This window comes from Drosophila gunungcola, assembly GCF_025200985.1.
Source record: "Drosophila gunungcola strain Sukarami chromosome 2R unlocalized genomic scaffold, Dgunungcola_SK_2 000006F, whole genome shotgun sequence".
Taxonomy (NCBI): Eukaryota; Metazoa; Arthropoda; class Insecta; order Diptera; family Drosophilidae; genus Drosophila; species Drosophila gunungcola.
In genome coordinates, this window is record NW_026453168.1 from 415,978 (window position 1) to 434,543 (window position 18,566).

Below are 18,566 nucleotides of genomic sequence, written 5' to 3' on the forward strand. Positions count from 1 at the left end.
ACTGAACAGTGCGGCACTGGGCAAATTGGCTGGGGCCGTAATGGAGCAGCACTTCGGCTGAGAACGGCACTGCACACTGGTGCCAAATTTCAATTTTCGCTTATAGCTCGTGTTGCAATTCTTAAAAATTGTACCAAACCAAAAAAAATAAGTTGAAGAGACAACAAAATCAATTTACGAAATACAATTAAATTGCAATTCGTTGCATTTATGTAATAAAACTTAAAATCTAACGATTATATTATTATTTTCAATTCTAATCTATTTTGAAGTATTTTTTTGATGTATGTTAACACGTAGATGGTGTTTTATTTTGTTTCATGGCATTTTTATCCACAATAATAAAGAAGTTTTGAACATAATATGTAAATCGGAATAAGAGAAATAGCGTTTTTGTAAATAAAACTTAGCTTCAAAACTTTAGACCGCAGGATGTTCATCTGGTTTTTAGATTTGATGAGCACTTTTAGAACTTAACTCGAAATTTCTCAAAAAGCCTGATCTGCGAAAATATTCGACTTTCTATTGCACGCGTTTTTGTACCTGATTATAAATATGTGGATCGAAATGATCGACTAAGCTTTCGGAAACTTCGAAAATAAAAGTCTATTTAATAAATTATTAATTTAATAAATAAATTATTAGAGTGAAAAATCTTTGCCGCAGTGCCCTTAACGACTCTTACTTTTATCGTTATATTAAAAAAAAACTCTAAAATAAACGTGATTTAAGATTTTTAAATATAAAAATGTTCAATATACGTAATTGAAAAATATCCCATAATCTTTACACGGCATTTTAAGTTAAAAAAGTAAAATGTGCAGTGTAATGGACATTTTGAAATGAGCGCCTAATATAATTCGGTTGAGCTGGCAGCACCAAACTTGTTGTTATCGATATTCTGCCTAAACATTGTGTAATGCCCCGCGTACACTTTGAATGCCATGTGAGTACTTATATTTACGTGAGTGGTGTTAAATAATGAGTGCATTTCAGCTGATGTTAAGAATTTTAACAGAAAGTGTGCAAGAAATGGAATGGAACCAGGCTAAGTGTTCAAGGACTTGAGTCAAGTGCGCAAGAACTAGAGTGGAATCGTTAACAGTGTGCCAGAACTGGAGTGCAAAGTTAACCGCTTATCGTTAGAGACGGCAAAACTTCGATGATCCCTGTAAAACACGGATAAGACCGATATTTTGAAAGACAGTTTACATCGATGTTTCTCCACCCGTAGCGGTGAACTTGCGTGCTTGTGGTGGGCTTGTATTCTGCAGTGAAATGTAAGCGGAACGTAGAACTAACAGCGAAATGTTAATGAAACATCCAACTAACAGAAAGAGATGGACGGATAAGTTTCGATAATCTCTGGTAAACATCGATGAGACCGATATTTTGAAACCATCGATATCATCGATGTTTCTACACCCTGTGCCCCACCTCTATCCCTCTTTTCTTTTCCCGTTTCCGGTGAGTGGCGTGCTCCGCGTTGAATTTTTGCCATTTTTTAACAAAAATATCTTTTATTTCATTGCAGTGAGGAGTAAATACGAGAATACAAACGGCAAAATGGTGAGTGGTCAAAAAATAAGTGGAAAGTGAGGCGTCTAGCAACAGAGGCTCCGATGTATGATGGAACTGTTCTACGCCTTGTGTGGCGAAAATGCGAAAATAGCGTGGTTTGGCAAGCAATTAACCAATGTTTTGTATTGTCTTGCAGTCGCTCGTCATCCCAGAGAAGTTCCAGCACATCCTGCGTATCATGAATACGAACATTGACGGCAAGCGCAAGGTGGGCATCGCCATGACCGCCATCAAGGGAGTGGGTCGCCGCTACTCCAACATTGTGCTGAAGAAGGCCGATGTGGATCTTACCAAGCGCGCCGGTGAATGCACCGAGGAGGAGGTAAGCCAGTGCAGCTAGTTATTCCGGCACACCCACTAATCTTACATCCCCGCTTAATCCCAGGTCGACAAGGTGGTCACCATCATTTCGAACCCCCTGCAGTACAAGGTGCCCAACTGGTTCCTCAACAGGCAGAAGGACATCATCGACGGCAAGTACTGGCAGCTGACCTCCTCCAACTTGGACTCCAAGCTGCGTGACGATCTGGAGCGTCTGAAGAAGATCCGCTCGCACCGCGGTCTGCGCCACTACTGGGGCCTCCGTGTCCGTGGCCAGCACACCAAGACCACCGGTCGCCGTGGTCGCACCGTGGGTGTGTCCAAGAAGAAGTAAGCTGCTACGTTCCCTGCCGGATTTCCGAGTCTACACTTTAATTTTTACATCAACCTCAAAATAAAAGAAAACACGGAAGCCGGAACGTTTTAGTGCGGAGTAAACGTGAAGTTTGTTATATTTCTAAATTGTCGACGTGCTGTATATCCATCAAAATAGTTTGAACATGTCCAGTGGTCCTTCGCCGGCGAAGCAACAGAGCAGCATATGCCTGCTGTGGCTGGTCGTCTGCAAGACGGTTCGCTTCCAGCTGGCCAATACGCTCACCACCGTGCTCATCATTGTGGGTCCCATCATGGTGTTCCTCATCTATTCGGCCACGGTTCTGTTCCGGGAGCAGCAGATGGAGCGAAGGCACCCACCCATCAATATGACAACCGGAGTGGCGTATGTATACTGGCTGCCACTACAATCCAGGCCACCCTGACACACCCAACGAAGCAGGTACATTTACTACTCTCCTGGGAACCTGGTGTTGGCCGGGGTCATCGAGGATGTGGTCTACGGTCTGGAGGCCAAAGGTAGCCAGGCCTTTTATAGCGCAGAAGAAATGGATCGTGCTCTCACGCATAAGGGTACCTTTGGATATGTGGGCATTGAGTTTGAAGACAGGCTTAGGGAAATTAACGTTCTTCCCGACAAAGTCTCGGTGGCTCTGCGCTTCCCCCTTCACCTGCGCAGCAATCCCAAGTTGATTTGGAAGAACAAGGCCATTTTCAAGCACACACATCTGGAAACAGATTACTATAATGTCGAGGGATTCTTAGGTGTGCAGGCCAAGCTGAGCGCGGCGTTGATCTTGGCTAAAAAAGAGAGCGCCATCCTGCCGGAAGTCATAGTGCAGCACTATCCCAGACCCAAGCATTTGGAGGAAACGTTTTCGGGCAATAGTGTGGCCCTAGCCGGGATCCTCTTCATGCCCTACACCATAGCCGCTGCCTATCTAGCCCGCGTATGCATTGGATTGGGATGAGGTTTATGCGGTTGCTGATTAGTATTTTTCAGGTGATTGTTATGGAACGGCGACAGCATATGCGGGCCATGTTGCAGCTTTTGGGCGTGAGGGCATGGATATACTGGCTCTCCTGGTTCCTGGTGGGCTTTCTCATCCTGTCCATTCCCACCTTGTTCATGGGCCTCCTGCTGAAGTGGCGCTTCTATCCGCTGAGCGACACGTCCGTGGTGCTAGTCTTCTTTCTGGTCTACAACCTGGAGGTCTTGTGCTCGGCCTACATGATCTCGGCCTTCTTCTCGGACACCGTCGGTGTCCAGGTGGCCATCCTGATTATGCACCTGCTTGGCAGCCTGCCCTGGCGCCTGATGCTGATGGGCTACAGGCCCACTTTACTGCGGGCCCTGTTCGCCTGCCTCTTCCTGAACAGCTCGTTGGCCTTGGGACTGCAAGAGTTCATCGAGAAGGAGAACCTCCACATGGGAATGAGTTGGAGTAGAGTCTTTAGAAGGTGCGAACACCATATCAACTTGGGCATCGTTGTGATGTTCATGCTGCTCGGCAGCCTGTGGCGCCTCCTTGTCCTTGTGTACGTGGAACAGCTGAAAAGTGTTCGGACCAGAAGATGGTACTTTCCGTTGCAGCCCTCTTACTGGTGCCCCCGGAAAGGTCGGCATCGATTCACAGCAGAATGGGATCTCGAGGGGCAGGAAGAGAACGGGATCCAGGGGCCAGCCCATCGTTGTGCGGGCCAGGAACCTGGAAAAAGTCTACAACGAACGCAGTGCGGTCAGCAATGTGAGTCTGAATTTTTACCAAGACGAGATCACAGTGCTCCTGGGTCACAACGATTCGGGAAAGACGACGCTTCTTATGCTGCTGGCCGGCTTCCTGGAGCCCAGCTCCGGCGGGGTGGCCATCAACGGCTTCGACCTGGCCACCGAGCCGCGGAAGGCGCGTCAGTCGATGTGCATTTGTCCGCAGCAGAATGTGCTCTTGGAGAAGCTCAAGGCCAGGTGGCACCTCAAGTTCTACTGCCGGCTGAAGGGCCTGAGCCGAAAGGAGGCCTCTGCCGAGGCGGACAAGTACCTGGAGATTGGCCAGATGCAGGACTTTGCCAGCACCAAGGTGAAGCATCTACCCAGCGGCCTGAAGCGGATGCTCCTCCTCTGCTGCAGCCTGTGCGGCAACTCGAAGGTTCCGTCTACGATGCTTGGCCACGTGGCTTTGTGTGGTCTAACTCCTCTTGAATTGCAGATTATCCTCCTGGACGAGCCCGGCACGAGTCTGGATCCGCTGCTGCGGCGCGACATGTGGGACCTGCTGCGCCGGGAGCGGAAGGGTCGCTGCATCGTCATGTCCACCCACAACATCCACGAGGCCGAGGTGGTGGCCGACCAGATAGTGGTCCTCTGCGATGGCCAGGTGATTGGCTACGGCACCACCCGCTTCCTCACCCACCAGGCCGCTACGGACTCGTTCTACCTGCTGATATGCACCCAGCTGGACGACTGCTTGGTGCCGGCGGTTACGGACTTCCTGCAGGAACGCTTTCCGGACATCAAAGTGCAGAGCGAGTACGGCATTTATGTGACCTACAAGCTGCCCACCAGACATGTGCCGCAATTCCCGATCTTGTTTCTGGAGCTGGAGCAGGCACTGGACGAGCTGAGGATCCAGGAGTTCAGCGTGTGCGCCCCCACCCTGGGCAGTGTGTTCCTGCGGATCGGAGAGGTGATGAAAGAGGCCCGGGACCAGAGAGAGTCCCTCAGCCCGTTGGACCGCCCGTCGCCCATGTCGTCTCTACTCAGTAAGTGCCAACCAAAACTCAAGTTCCCTTTAATATATTAAGTCAGGGGTTAGGGTTAGGATAGTTTAGTTTAGTTTCTGGAGTCTAGCTAATCAGCTTAGAGAAGGCAGGGTGTATATATTGGCATATGTATGTATGTATGTATTAAACATTTAATTAACCTCTCTCTCTTAATCAGCAAACTTCTAACTAACCTCACTTAACTATGTTTTGGAAAGTCCCAAAATACTAGGTCTCAAATATAAATGATCGGATTTTTCACTTAAAAAAAGTAGATTTCCATAAATGATAATATTAAGTCGGCTTTGATATTTTTACGTAACCTGTTTTCACGTAAACACCATTAAGAAAACGGGCCTAAAAAAAATATTGAACCTATACTTATTAGGAAAAATAGTTTTCCGTACAAAACTAATCCAAATCTATTTCAGCAAGCCAACGTTTATATATATAAATTAATTTAATATACAGAAAAATTAAATATTTAAACTTTTACCGGTAAAAGTTTAAAAACAAATAATCTATGCCGATTATCCGCGGAATTTTTCAATCGTTCCTTTGGCAGATATCCGGTTTTAATAAAATCAAAACCCGTTATTCTGAAATAGGAAATTATGATTATTATTTTTATTTTAAATTATTTTTTCAATTATTCCTGTGTGAGTTAAAAGCGTATATATTTTCCAAAAGAACAAAGGTTTATCTATTTTCGTTCTGATCTTTCCTAAAGCAGCTCTATAATTATTAAATTAAAGCCGTATATTTGAAATTAGATGATACATATACTAAAGCAGCTTTATGATTTTTAAATAAAAACCGTTTTTTAAATTATATTATACATACCTTCTGCAAAAGTATAAAAAACTAATTCAAAACTCAAGACATTAGGTTTAAAGAATTCTACTTCAAATATGGTAAACACCTTACTGGCCACCTATTTCAAAACATAATGAAAAGTACCTTGTCTTGGTCAGTTGCTAAACATATTTTGTTTGCGATCTGCAGATCTTTTGCCCACCTTCGATGTGCGCGAGGACGATGGTCGGGTGAAGTGCTGCAACCAGTGGCGGGCCATCATGGAGAGGAGGCGACTGTTCGCGTGGCGCCACCGGTGGCTCTACTGCCTGATCGTGGCTATGCCGATCATCATCTGCCTGCTGGTTATCTGCTTTGAGGTTTTCATCTTCATCATCGACGATCGGCTGACCGAGCTCCTAGTCACGGACCTGCGTGTCTATCCCAGGGCGGTGTTTGTGATCGAATCGCCGGCGGACGACGATGGGTTCGTCCAACAGTACAGGCGGAACGCCTTGGCCCGGGGAGCCACCGTTCGCGGCACAGGCGGCGCTGCTCTGGCCGACTATCTGCTGGAGCAGATGGATGCGGATCAGGCGAATGCGCAGCTCACGTTGTTGGCCGGCATCACCGTCGAAGGCGGAGGCAAACCGATCATCGCCTGGTCGAACAACAGGCTGGAGCACGGATCGGCGCTTTCCCTGGGCATGGTGTACGCGGCCCTGGGCCAGGAGCTGGCCCACCTGGACATCGGGATTGTGAACAAGCCGTGCGGGGACACGATCGGCCAGTCACTGGCCGGCCTCAGCCGGAACAGCTTCGTGGAGTTCTCGCTGCTCGTGTTCATGTACCTCGTCCTGGCCACCACCGTTTTCGCCGTGCTGCCGGTCCTCGAGCGCCAGAGTGCCGTGCAGCACCAGCAGTTCAGCAGTGGGATGAGCCGGGTCACCTACTGGCTGTCGCATCTCTTCTGGGATTATTGGCTCTTCGTCGCCATGATCCTGTCGCCGATTGTGGTGGCCACGTTCACCTCGGGATCGGCCCTACCCTTGACCATCCTGCTGCTCGCCTTCGGGTTCGCCGTCATTTCGTTCACCTACCTGGTGAGCCTGATGTCCCATGATTTGGGCAAGATGTTCACCATCATATTGTACATTAATATGATAGGTAAGGCCTCTAGTTATTTGGGCAGGAAAGGATGTATTATGATGAGATTTCACTTACAGGCATTCTGGCTTTGTTCATCCATCCCAAGAGTGGTGATCTGCGCTACGGCGTCCTCGAGACCGTGCTCTTGGTTCATCCACACTATGCCTTGTTCTGTGGCATGCAAGACATCATCAAAATGGATAAGGTCCTGAATGTCTACGAAACGCGTGTTAAAACGGGTAAGATTGTCTTTGGGGTATATGAATTGGAGTTATATTGCTGACCGCATCGGCTTACCGAATTCGTAAGTGCTTTCCTATACCTACAGGTGGACGCAACTCCATTATCTGATGGTCAGCGGAGCCGTGTACCTGACCCTGCTCCTCCTCTCATGGGTTCCTCGACGCATTGGCTACGCCTTCAAGTAGGAACATGATCAACGCCTCTGGTATGCCTATTAATTTCCAATTATTTTGCAGAACCATCAAGAACGAAAAAATTGAGCCAAACCAGAAAGATGAGGATATGGGAGTAAACGAAATCCGGCAGAGATTGGCCTTTCTGACCACCAAAAACTATGAGCATTTCCCACTCATCTTGAAGAACGTATCGAAGCGCTACGGTAGCTTGTTAGCAGTGCAATCCCTAACACTGGACCTCAATCCGTGAGTGAAACACATAATTGGGAACATGGGGGGACATGTATTGTTAGCCATTACTTAAACATATTAATCAAAAAATTAATTAGATCCTCTTAAAAATTATTTTAATATGCCAAATCCAGTTTAAGTCAATATCTGCGTGTTTTATTGTATTAAAAATTTTTGAATTTAATCATTGTACTTATACAAACACTGACAACAAAATAATAATTTAGTAATAATATATATCTGGTTATGGAATCCGAAATATTTTAATTAAATTTTAATTGCATGAATTAAGACTATAAAATATAAATTAAGGTGAAAGTTACAAGACTCCAAATGGGTCCTATTTATTTTAACTTCATAGTTTAAGTTAAAAATAGTTTTTCAGAATTTTTGAAAACTATTGCAAAAATAGTCAGTAAAATATTTAAAAAAAATTATTAATTCAATAATAATAATTTAAAATAACTTAAAAGAGCAACATTTGAAAGAGTGAGAAATACTTGAATTTACTACGTTATTTTTACCAGAGTATAATGATAAAAAATGGAGGCATTTTTAAGATACCCATAACAATTTCTTGTGCCAGGTTCGAGTGCCTCGGCTTGCTTGGACGGAATGGGGCGGGAAAGTCCAGCACCTTCTACATGATAGTGGGCATGAGATCGATCACGGTCGGCAGCATTCACATCAAGGGCCACAGCTTGAGGAGTCGTCCCAAGGATGGACTGCGGCACGTGGGCTTCTGTCCGCGGAAAGAGATGCTCTCGTGGTACATGACTGGCCGGGAGACATTGCGCTTCTGGTGCCTGGTCAACGGCATCCGGCGGAGTCACGTCCGGGCATTGGTGACGACATTGGCCGATTGCTTTGGACTGGTCCTCCACCTGGATAAACGTGTCAGCACCTACAGCAACGGCACCAAGCGGAAGCTGATGATCGCCATGGCCACATTGGCTCCGACCCTGATATGCCTCGATGAACCCACCGCCGGCGTGGACATGCACGCCAAGTACGACATCTGGAAGATCCTCGAGAGCATACGGCAGGGCGGTCGGGCCATCCTGCTCACCACGCACAGCATGGAGGAGTGCGAGTTCCTGTGCACCAACGTGGGCATCATGGATCGCGGCACCCTACTCTGCTACGGCTCCTTGGCGCACCTCAAGAGCCGCTTCAGCAAGGGCATCTTCGTGAAGGTCAAAGTGGGCACCCCCTCGGAAATGGACCGTGCGAGGGAGGAACAGGAGCGAATCAACTCGACGGATTTAATTTATAGGGAAAGCGGAAGCACGATGGGTTCCCTAAGGATGTCGCTGGTGCACTTGGAGAGGCATCGTAAGCCCCAAGTGGAGGGAGTCAGGAAGTTGGAAGAGCCAGCAATCTCCGAATCGGACATCCGGGGGGACTATGACCTTTTGCTACAAAGATTAGAGGAAGTCTTCAAGAGGGACCATCCCTATAGCAGCGTAAGGTATGTACATACATATCTCAAAAATGTACCTACATAAGTGCGTAGTCAGGAAATTTTAAATTCGTTTTAAGACAGAAGCATCGTCCTTAATGTTTCATTCAAAATAAAATTACATAAATCTTTAAGTTAAAAAAAAAACTAAAATTTAATATTATAATTTATTTTTTTTCAAAAGAAAACTTTAAAATTCTTTTTTTATTTTTTATGAATTACAAATTAAATTTGTATGTTTAAAAGAAATTTCCAAAGGGTGACACAGAAATCCTTTTTGGGTTTAACTTTGTAAGTACGTATGTATATACCTTAGTTTGGTTTTCTTGTTTGGAAAATTCTAAATTCTGCACACCGTGTACATCGTATTTACATTTTAACCGAATTTAAACCAAAGTGATTTCTGTGTCACGCCTTATGTTTGCTCTACATTCATACGAGCGAAGGCAAATAACATTTAGATATCGGCCGCCAGAACTGCTAGATACCCTCCATGTGTATATATATTTCATCATTTACTTTATTATTATTTGCAATGCCCTGTAAACAGATAAACCACAATACTCATATACTATAGTTCCAGGAAGTCCACAAATAGATCCACAAATAAAAGTAAAATCAAAGTCTTGGAATATTTTAATTAAATGAAACTATATACATAGATATGAAACTGTAGCACTTTTATCACTCATACGTACTGTTGCCTTTGATCAGTTCAGTGACATTCAAGCATTAAACCAAACTATTATTGTGGCATTCCTATCTGTAATATCTGCTTTCCTTTTCCCCAGCGAGAAGTACACTTACCGAGGAATGATTACCTTTTGCATTCCAAACGAGATGATCAAATGGTCTGCAATCTTTGCATACATGGAGAACTTAAAAACTGAAATTCAGATTTTGTACTACTCCGTTAGTCATACGACTTTTGAAGATGTGTTTATGGAATTTGTGAGAAAGCACAATCAATAGAAAGCAAATTTCTTTATGAATCATACTAATTTATATACTTGTATAGTATATGAACATGTAAACCTGTGGACTTATCGTATCGGTACTGAATGCTGTTCGGATAGCTATGCATATGTGAAAGTCTCTGCCACCAAATGCTATCAAATCGCATAATTAATCAAAGAGTAAACAAATCAAGCGATTTCGCCGATTAATGAGGTGGCATTTTCGGCATATTTATACTATCTGAAGGAAGCAATTATTGAAAGCTTATGTATATATTTTATAACTTGGCGTACGAATTAATATTTATAAATAAAGTGATTCTGTGTCCTTTACCTTCAATACACTTTTATTTACAAAAAATAAAAACAGCGTAACATAAGGGTAAACAAAAGTCGCTCAGTGTCTAACTATTATTTTCTGACGCTTTCGGCTATTCTTTCTATAGAACATTGGCCAAAAAGTTGTGTCATGCGAGTCTATTGGTACTTTGAACCCTCGATCAGAAAACTTTCCACAAACAAGACATATTAACGATGTTTCGACATATTTCAATTGGCGTTTGTTTACAGACAAACCCATTCCCGTTGTGACCCATGCCTTTTCCAATTCTAAGCAATTGTCTCCGACCCTCAATTAGACTTTGTGCTCGCAAGGCGCAATTGTCAACTGGCGAAGGTAAGCGTACATAGTTAGGCCATTGGTTCCAAAATAGATTTTTCATCGAGTACGAGCCTTGGACAACCTTGATAACTGAGTGCACAAATTTGCTTATCGGAGTAAATTCTCAGCTCATCGTGATTTCGGAGAAACAAAAAAACACATGAGCTGCTCAAAGTAATTCTTGAAATCCAAGCCAAATGTTTTCAAAACACAAAACGTCTGTTTTTTCAGTCACATTTTGTAGAACAGTTGTTTTTAATGGTCAGCAGTTTGATTTTACAAATGCATACATATAATATAACATTCATAGCTTATTATTCAAAATTGATTGTGACACAACAAGCGTATATACATATGTTAATGTTTTTATAGAATATTCGTGTAATCTAAAGGTTCTTATATAAGTAAACACAATTCAACACAATGTAAGAACATTTTAGTAACTATTTATAGGGGTGCTCATTGTGTATATATATAAATCCCTGACCTAGAGCTGTACTATGTAAATAAAAGATTGGAAACTATGAAAATATCGAGTAATTGAGGGATCCAATTAAATAGAGTTAAGTAGGTATGAACATAAATATTCCAGTAAAACTAAGTGTACAACTAAGTCAATAATTTATGTGGGCATTGTGGCTGTCAATGCCCAACATGGGAAAGTAATCGGCCAACACGCTTCAATGTAGTTATTGTCGCTTCTAAAAGTCTGTTGAGGTAATATTCTTCTCTTTAGATATAATTGTAAAAAACATTTGACTAATCTACGAGGCCACTTAACGATCAGCTTGTGAACATTTGCAACACCGTTAATAACTAATAATTATCGTTGTTTATATGTATATGGAAGACTCTGTTCTGGTCGCTCTGTATGCAAGTTTAGTTCACACAGGTATACAAAAAGGTCACATAGTTATGCACTTTTAGGTACGACATCCGTAACAACACTAATCTAATTCCTCCTTGAAATTCCTAATTGTTCATAAATATATTACTCTAAGTCTTCGGCCGGAACTACTAATGAGTTAGCTTGGTGAGCGTCTCATCCTGAGCCAAATTGTTTCGTTGTTCCGCTTGGCGACGCCAGCGACGAGACAGTATGGGTGCGAATAGGTCGTAGTCCAGTTGCTTCTGATACTTGTCCAAATAGATTTCCGAGTTTTCTGCCCATCCAAAGTGCGCCAGCACAATACTGCTGCCATAGCCGACGACCACGGCGATAAGAAAGCCGATCACACTTAGCCACATATAGGAAATTCGATATAACCAGAAGTAGTGCGGTTCGATGACCACTGGACTGCTATTGGCGCCGAGTTCAATGGCATGTGCTAGGAGCGCCGTGGCATTTGTACATCCGGAGGTACTGAACTCTAGGGTAACGGGCTTTGGTTTTGGTCCGCCAAAACCCATCCAGAAGGAAACCATCAGCGAGACAAGGAATCCCAGAAGCACGCCACGTTGGTTGGTGCGCGTAGTGCAGACGCCCAGGGTGAAAACGGCCAGCAGCGGTCCGCCCACAACTCCGAAAATGGTGAGCGAGGCCTGAAGGACTCCACCCATGGAGCCAGCCACAAACGCCAGTCCGATGCAGAGCAATCCGAAAATACAGGCCACCACCTTTGTGGGCAACGTGGACTGGGAGTCGACGAGCGTCCGCTTAAATATCGCCTTGTACAAGGGCTTCAGGTAATCCTCCAGCGTAACTGCCGAGAGTGAGGTAACTGCCGACGAAATCGTGGAGAGACTGGCGGAGAATATTCCGGACACAAAGAGGCCGCACAACCCAGGGTATTGACCTGCCGGAAAGATAACAGTAATTAGAAAAATTCTTTACGGGATTTCCCAAAAAACTCACCCATAGTGTCCAGTGCGAAGAGCGGCATGACCTGATCGCGCTTCTCGATGCGATGCTCCAGCACCGGATCACAGTCGCGGTAGTAGTAGAATATGGCCAGCCCACTGAAGATGGTGCTGAAGCTAAGCATTCCCAGGATGGGCAAGTTCCACCAGAGCGCCGACTGAGCGCTCCTCAAATTTCGTACACTCAGCAGCCGCTGGACTTGCGTCTGATTGACTCCGTAGAGGGAGAGGTAGGTGACCATGCCGCCAATGATGAGTGACCACCAAGTGTGCCTTACGGTGGGATCCAGGGAGAAGTCATCGAACTGCACACGGCCTCGCTCCACTGCCACCTCCCAGATGGCCGCGAATCCTCCGGCTTTTATGGCCGAGACGGCAATCACCGCGTAGATGGCGGCGAACATGAGGAAGGACTGAAACACATCCGTAATGAGCACCGCCTTCAGGCCGCCCAGCGTGGAGTAGAAGGTGCACACCAGTCCGATGACCACGATGGCCATCGACCGCGGTATCTCGGTCACCGCCTCCAAGGCGAGGGCCGGAGCATAGAGGGCGATGCCCATGTAGAGGATCATTTGCACGGTGAATGCCAGGGAGGCCGACAGCCGGGTGGCCTGGCCGAAACGCCGCTCCAGGTACTCGTACACGCTGGTCGTCCGCATCCTGTAGAACACCGGCAGGAAGAGGTAGGCGGCAATGGGTGTGCTAAGCACGTAGGCAATGTTGATCACGCAGAACATGGTGCCGAACTCGTAGGACTCGTTGGACACTCCCATCAGAGAGATGGCCGACATGAAGCTGGCCATCAGACTGAAGGACACTGGGAATGTGGTCATGCTCTGGTCCGCCATCAGGTACTCCTGCGTGGTCTTCTGCTTGCCGCCCGTGTAGCGGTAGTAGATGCCGATCAGGGCCGATATGACCAGGATGCTGATCAGGACAGCCGTGTCCCAGGCGTCGAACGTTCCCACGGGCATCTTGCCGCTACCAGGGCTCTCCGCTTATCAGCGCACGGAGGTCGACGTCCGTCACCAATCCGAATTGATTTTCCACAAACGTCACAGCCAGTGATTGAACGCTCGACACAACGACCTTTCCCGCAGTCAGCGCTTTCTAAAGTGGGCGCAAGTGCACGGCAACGGGCAAAACCAAAACACGCTTGCCACCGAAATCAGTGCGCAGATAGAAACGTTCTCGTTCTCGCGAAAGCTTCGACCGTTAAATAACTGATCAGCTGCGCTGCGAGAGTGACCTTACCTGGGTAGTTTAAATAAGCCAGCACATTACAGATGCTGAAATACGGTAACACCAGAGTAAAAGGGTTGCCAGATTTGTTTTTGTTCAACGTTTTGAAATCCCATCATATTTAGATAAATTTAAAATTAAGAACACATTTTTCTTGTACGTAATAATATATTTATTCGTGTTTGTTGGCCTTTTTTCCATCAAGTTAAATTAATATTTATGTTTAATTAATTTTGGGTGTTCGTCAGTTAGGGAATATCAAAACTTTTGTGTTGAACTAAATAGATGAAAATATCCAGGAAATTTTAATAAAGTGATGCTAGGGGCTAATTGATTTTTTGAAATCTCAGGTATTGAAAGAGAGTCGCTCAAATAAACTCTAGCGATGTGGCAACTACGTGGCGCTGTGGGCACACTTAATCTTCCCGCCCATTGGCTTGCTCAATTAGTTTTTGTTTACATCCTGCAAAAATGGAATTGATGGAGGTGGATGAGAACACCCCTCAGCAGTAAGTGCCCCTGTCGACATTCCAAAGGACCCTTAACCCCTGATTTGGCCTACTCCATTCAATAGCTACGTGCGCACGCCGGAGGATGTGAAGATCATAGTGAAACACGCCAAGCTGGACGAGCGCCAGCTGACCCAGCTCACCCAGGCGCTGTACTTCCCCTCGGCGGACGTGGACTCCGACAACCTGCGTCTGCTCGAGCTGGACGGGCACATGCTGGAGCAGATCCGCGACGGCCAGACGCTGCACTTCAAGGGCGGCCAAAACGAGAAGGTGGTGCTCTGCACCGACGAGCGAACGTACGACGTTAAGGGAGCCGAGATCTCCAACAGTCTGCTCCTGGTGCCGGACCTGAAGTTCGCCGCTGCCACTAGCACATCACCGCTTAAAAGCCCACGCACAGGCAACGCCAACGCATCCCTGGAGCGTAGTCTCAACGACAGCACGGAGGACGAGTTGGAGGTTCCGCGGACTCTGGAGCAGCGTCACGTACTCAAAGTGTTCCACGAGTACTTTGAGTGCCGCGAGATCAAGCCGCGTTTCCGCAAACTGGGCGAGCTCCTTCAACTGACTCGCTATTCGGGGCCTGAGAACGAGTTCTGCGTGGAGCAAAAGCTGCTCTTCACCTTGTCCCAACTTCTGGACACGGTGCAGTGCAGCCGGGCACAGTTCATGGAGGGATTGAGCCACTATCGAGCCATGGAGCTGGACGGCCGGATGCGGGTGATGGAGTACGAATACGAGTACCGCACCATAAGTCTGATGCTGGGAGTGATCAGCGAGAACTCCTGGGCACTGGACGAAGTGGAGAGAAAGGAAACCATCAATGCCCTGAAGGGCATCGCTCCCGAGGATGTTGTGGCGGGTCTTTTCGATATCTATACCACTCCCAGCGAACGGTGTCCGGGAAAGTTTGAGTACCAGGAGTCACTGGTGGCCAGGATTGTGGCACAGAACATTCTCCAGCCCGGCCTGCGATTCCGCAACGAGGAATTCATGCGCACCTGGCAGGAGGCGCTGCCCGAGGGTATGGCCTGCCACTTGAAGTATCTTCGAGGTCTGGGTATCTGCGACAAGGAGGGGGCTCAGCCCTGCATCCGCTCGCTGGCCGAGGAGCAGCTGCCCACCACGATCAACGATCGTATGAAGGCTATGTTCAAAACTAAGCAGAGGTGGACAATGGATGAAATGGAACCGTACATAGAGTGAGTTCATATCAGCAGTCTTGGGATTTTCTAAAGTTTTCTTTTCAATCCAGATGTTTTACTACCCCTACTTTGTCCGTATCCACGCTGCTGGCCAAGCACGCCCGATCTTTAACAGAGGGAGGTGTGCGATACTTTGTCTCAAAGCATTAATTGAAGCATCCAAAGTGGTAACTCTTTTATCCATTATTTAATAAAAATAGTTTAAGTTTGTCCTAGGCATTCCTTTTACGCTTATTGCGATCCTTTTTGGCCTGCTTCTGGTCTTCTATGGCCGCCTTCATGGTCTCCACAGCACTTTGGGAGTGACTCGTGGCCAACTGAGTTGCCTCGCTGTTGGGGTACTTAAAGCTGAATCCTCTGGGGAAGATCGGTTGGGCCAGTAGAGCGTTAAGCTGGGCTCTGACTGTCTCCACTCGCAGGCGGTTGCGCCGGCGTTCGATAACGAAAGGATCCTCGTCCTGGTCACTGCCACTGCGTTTAAAAACAATGAGTTGTAGTCCTTTACAAAATATGCCTTATCTATTAGACTTACGACTCGTCGTTGTAGCCATCGATGATCATGTCCATTTCCTCGGCATGCTTCTTCATCCAGCCGCGCTCGCTCTGAACGCGTTTTAGCTTCAGTTCTTCCTTGTCCAAGTCCCGTGCAAGATTCACGCGTTCTCTGACAGCGGGGAGGAATCGCTCCGAGATGGGGAAGAGCGGCAGATCCTCAGCTGAAATAATTGGTGTTAAGAAAACAATCTTTCGTTTGACTTATCCGTCCACTCACTTCTCTCTAGTGTTTTGTACAGCTTCACATAGCTTTTGACCTCGCCCGGTTCCATGAACATGACGGTTATGCCGTGCTTATTGGCTCGCGCTGTGCGACCCGACCTGTGGACGTAGTTCTCACTGGTGCGCGGCACTTGGTAGTGGATCACATGCTCCACATTCGGTATGTCCAGGCCCCGGGCAGCCACATCAGTGGCTATCAGCAAGCCCGTGGGACAGTCACGGAAGCGTTCCAGGTTCTTCAGGCGCTGCTTCTGGATCATGTTGGCGTGGAGGGGCAAAGGATTGCAGTCCAGCAAGCCGAAGAGCGTGGCCAGTCGTTTGACACAGTCGATGGAATTGCAGAAGACAATGGTGCGGCCCGGATGGCGCTGAATAAAGTAGTATAGATTGTAATCCTTATGATCGATTGGGCACAGCAGTCGACTCTCGGTCAACGTTTGGGCGGTTTCTGCAAAGAACAATGGTAAATGAGGTATTTAACCTAAAATGAACTTAAAATACTCACGCTGTGTGCTTGTTATGTCCACAATTTTGGGTTGGGAGATGCCTAGCTCCTCGATGAGGCTCTCAATTTTCTGATCCACCGTTTGCTTCACAAACTTGGGTCGTTTGCCCACATTGCGCTCTAAAAGGGAAATATAAAAGATAATTTAAAGGGATTAGGAGGTGATTAAGTTGCATACTTTGCATGTGATCGGGAAGGTCATGAACCAGTGTCAGCGTGGCCGAATAAACAAAGTTCTGGCGCTGCTGTTTCTTCTGTTCATCCGAGTTAAGGACCTTGAGAAGACTCCTGAGCTCTTCAAAGTGCCCTTTCTCCACCATGCGATCCGTTTCGTCTATGACCAGGAAGCTTACATCCTCGATCTTGCCCAGATGCTGATTGCCCTGGGCGTAAAGCTCCCAGAGACGACCAGGTGTGGCCACAACGATTTCTGGACACTGTCGTAGCACGCGCTCCTGTTTGGCCACGGCAAGGCCACCAAAGATGGCTGCTACTCGAATGCCCGTGTACTTGGCAGACGACACCAGATGATTTTTGACCTGCACGGCCAACTCCCGGGTGGGTGTGAGCACCAGACCGTACAAGGGGGTCTGTTTGCGCTGGGCATGCTCCTCCGCATCACTTTCCTCTTCACTGGCTCCGGAAACATGATCCAATTCCTCCGGCGGAGGAGTCAACTCGTGCTCATCGGCCGCTGGCTCGGGCTGCTGTCCCTTCACCTTGGGCGCCTTTCGAATGCCAGAGAGAATATTCCTTTGCTTCAGCTCCATGATGCCGGCCAGCATAGGAATGCCAAAGGCCAGGGTCTTTCCGCTGCCCGTTTCGGCTGCTCCGAGGATATCCTTTTTGCCGTGGATGGCAGCGGGTAGAGTCAAGGCCTGGATTTGAGTGGGTGCCTTAAAGCCCTGCTCGCCGAGGGCACGCAGGATGGGAGCGGGAACTCCCAGGCCGTTCCAGGCGGAGACATCTTCCACTTCGTCTGTGGAAATCGGCACTAGTTCTGGTGCCTCCTCGGCGCTGGATTCCTCTTCCGCCTGGGCAAGTCTTTCCTTATCATCCAAAGGCGGCGGTCGTAGCAGTGCAAAGCGATCTTCCGGATATTCATCATTGGAATCCTCGCTGTTATCGTTTTCCTTGCCCTTTGATTTTTTCTGTTTGCGAAGCTCCTTTCGCTTCTCCCGCTTCTCACGTAGTTTCTGCATCTTTTGGGCATGCCGCTCGGCAAGACGAGCTTTTTTACTGGCCTTGGCTGCGGCCGCCACGTCCTCCTCGCTTTCCGATTCGCTGGAACTCTCGCTGGAGTCCTCATCTCCGCCCTTGGACACCTTCCTCTTTTTCTTCTTCAGCTTGCGTTCTCTGGCAGGATTGCGGGAACTGACCCTCTTCTGCGAGGACTTTACCAGCGCTGCATCGTAGTCCTTGAGGACCTCCAGACCAATCAATCCCTCGTAGCCACCGCAATCATCGGATATCACGTGGCCCTTGATTTTCACCTTTTGCCAGCTTTCCGCTTTGGAAATTGCATCCTCCTTGGCTGGACGTTTCGCTGCCTTTGGCGGCTTTGCGGTTTTCTGTTTATTCTGGACCATACTTGAAATGTTTAATTAAGAAAAATTGAATTTAACTGCAGCCCGCCGACCGCGTGTTGAATGCCTCTTCTTCTTGCTGCTGTTTGTTGACATGCACAGCTGTTCGGTGTTGGACAGTGCCGGCTCTTCAGTGTTGAACAATGCCGAACTACAAACTTGAGCTTTGGCGGTTATTTGAATGATTTAGGGGTCTACCTTTATT

At 47.0% G+C, this 18,566-nt stretch overlaps 5 protein-coding genes across 7 annotated transcripts; 3 read left to right on the forward strand and 2 right to left on the reverse strand.

Annotated features, from left to right (window-relative positions):
- The first annotated feature begins 1,442 nt into the window (after positions 1-1,442).
- LOC128254742 (40S ribosomal protein S18) lies at positions 1,443-2,340 on the forward strand. Its single transcript, XM_052984011.1, has 3 exons — positions 1,443-1,569; positions 1,718-1,903; positions 1,967-2,340. The coding sequence occupies exons 1-3, from the start codon at positions 1,567-1,569 to the stop codon at positions 2,234-2,236; spliced, it is 459 nt and encodes a 152-aa protein (XP_052839971.1). The 5' UTR covers positions 1,443-1,566; the 3' UTR covers positions 2,237-2,340.
- Positions 2,341-2,385: 45 nt separating this feature from the next.
- LOC128254741 (phospholipid-transporting ATPase ABCA1) lies at positions 2,386-10,320 on the forward strand. The gene is given in 11 exon segments (XM_052984010.1): positions 2,386-2,623; positions 2,681-3,188; positions 3,242-3,901; positions 3,903-4,385; positions 4,446-4,998; positions 6,004-6,960; positions 7,020-7,181; positions 7,252-7,366; positions 7,422-7,607; positions 8,179-9,063; positions 9,846-10,320. Coding segments are annotated over 11 exon segments (4,911 nt in total). The 5' UTR covers positions 2,386-2,402; the 3' UTR covers positions 10,027-10,320.
- A 554-nt stretch (positions 10,321-10,874) lies between these two features.
- Positions 10,875-13,781, reverse strand: LOC128254830 (putative sodium-dependent multivitamin transporter). The gene is made up of 2 exons (XM_052984141.1): positions 12,527-13,781; positions 10,875-12,467 (listed from the first exon to the last, which is right to left on the reverse strand). Exons 1-2 carry the CDS (start codon positions 13,506-13,508, stop codon positions 11,689-11,691), a joined length of 1,761 nt encoding a protein of 586 aa, XP_052840101.1. The 5' UTR covers positions 13,509-13,781; the 3' UTR covers positions 10,875-11,688.
- Positions 13,782-14,126: 345 nt separating this feature from the next.
- LOC128254759 (sister chromatid cohesion protein DCC1) lies at positions 14,127-15,712 on the forward strand. Its single transcript, XM_052984051.1, has 3 exons — positions 14,127-14,285; positions 14,351-15,490; positions 15,544-15,712. Exons 1-3 carry the CDS (start codon positions 14,248-14,250, stop codon positions 15,641-15,643), a joined length of 1,278 nt encoding a protein of 425 aa, XP_052840011.1. The 5' UTR covers positions 14,127-14,247; the 3' UTR covers positions 15,644-15,712.
- Positions 15,661-18,459, reverse strand: LOC128254753 (ATP-dependent RNA helicase DDX24). 3 transcript variants are annotated; one of them, XM_052984045.1, is made up of 5 exons: positions 16,954-18,459; positions 16,776-16,895; positions 16,266-16,718; positions 16,026-16,209; positions 15,661-15,964 (listed from the first exon to the last, which is right to left on the reverse strand). In XM_052984045.1, the coding sequence occupies exons 1-5, from the start codon at positions 18,362-18,364 to the stop codon at positions 15,706-15,708; spliced, it is 2,427 nt and encodes an 808-aa protein (XP_052840005.1). In that variant the 5' UTR covers positions 18,365-18,459; the 3' UTR covers positions 15,661-15,705. The 3 variants fall into 3 exon arrangements, 2 of the variants coding, with proteins under 2 accessions (XP_052840005.1, XP_052840006.1); XM_052984046.1 differs by having other exon boundaries at positions 15,889-15,958; positions 16,022-16,209; XR_008267579.1 differs by lacking the exons at positions 15,661-15,964; positions 16,026-16,209 and having other exon boundaries at positions 16,577-16,718; positions 16,776-16,893.
- Between the last annotated feature and the right edge of the window lie 107 nt (positions 18,460-18,566).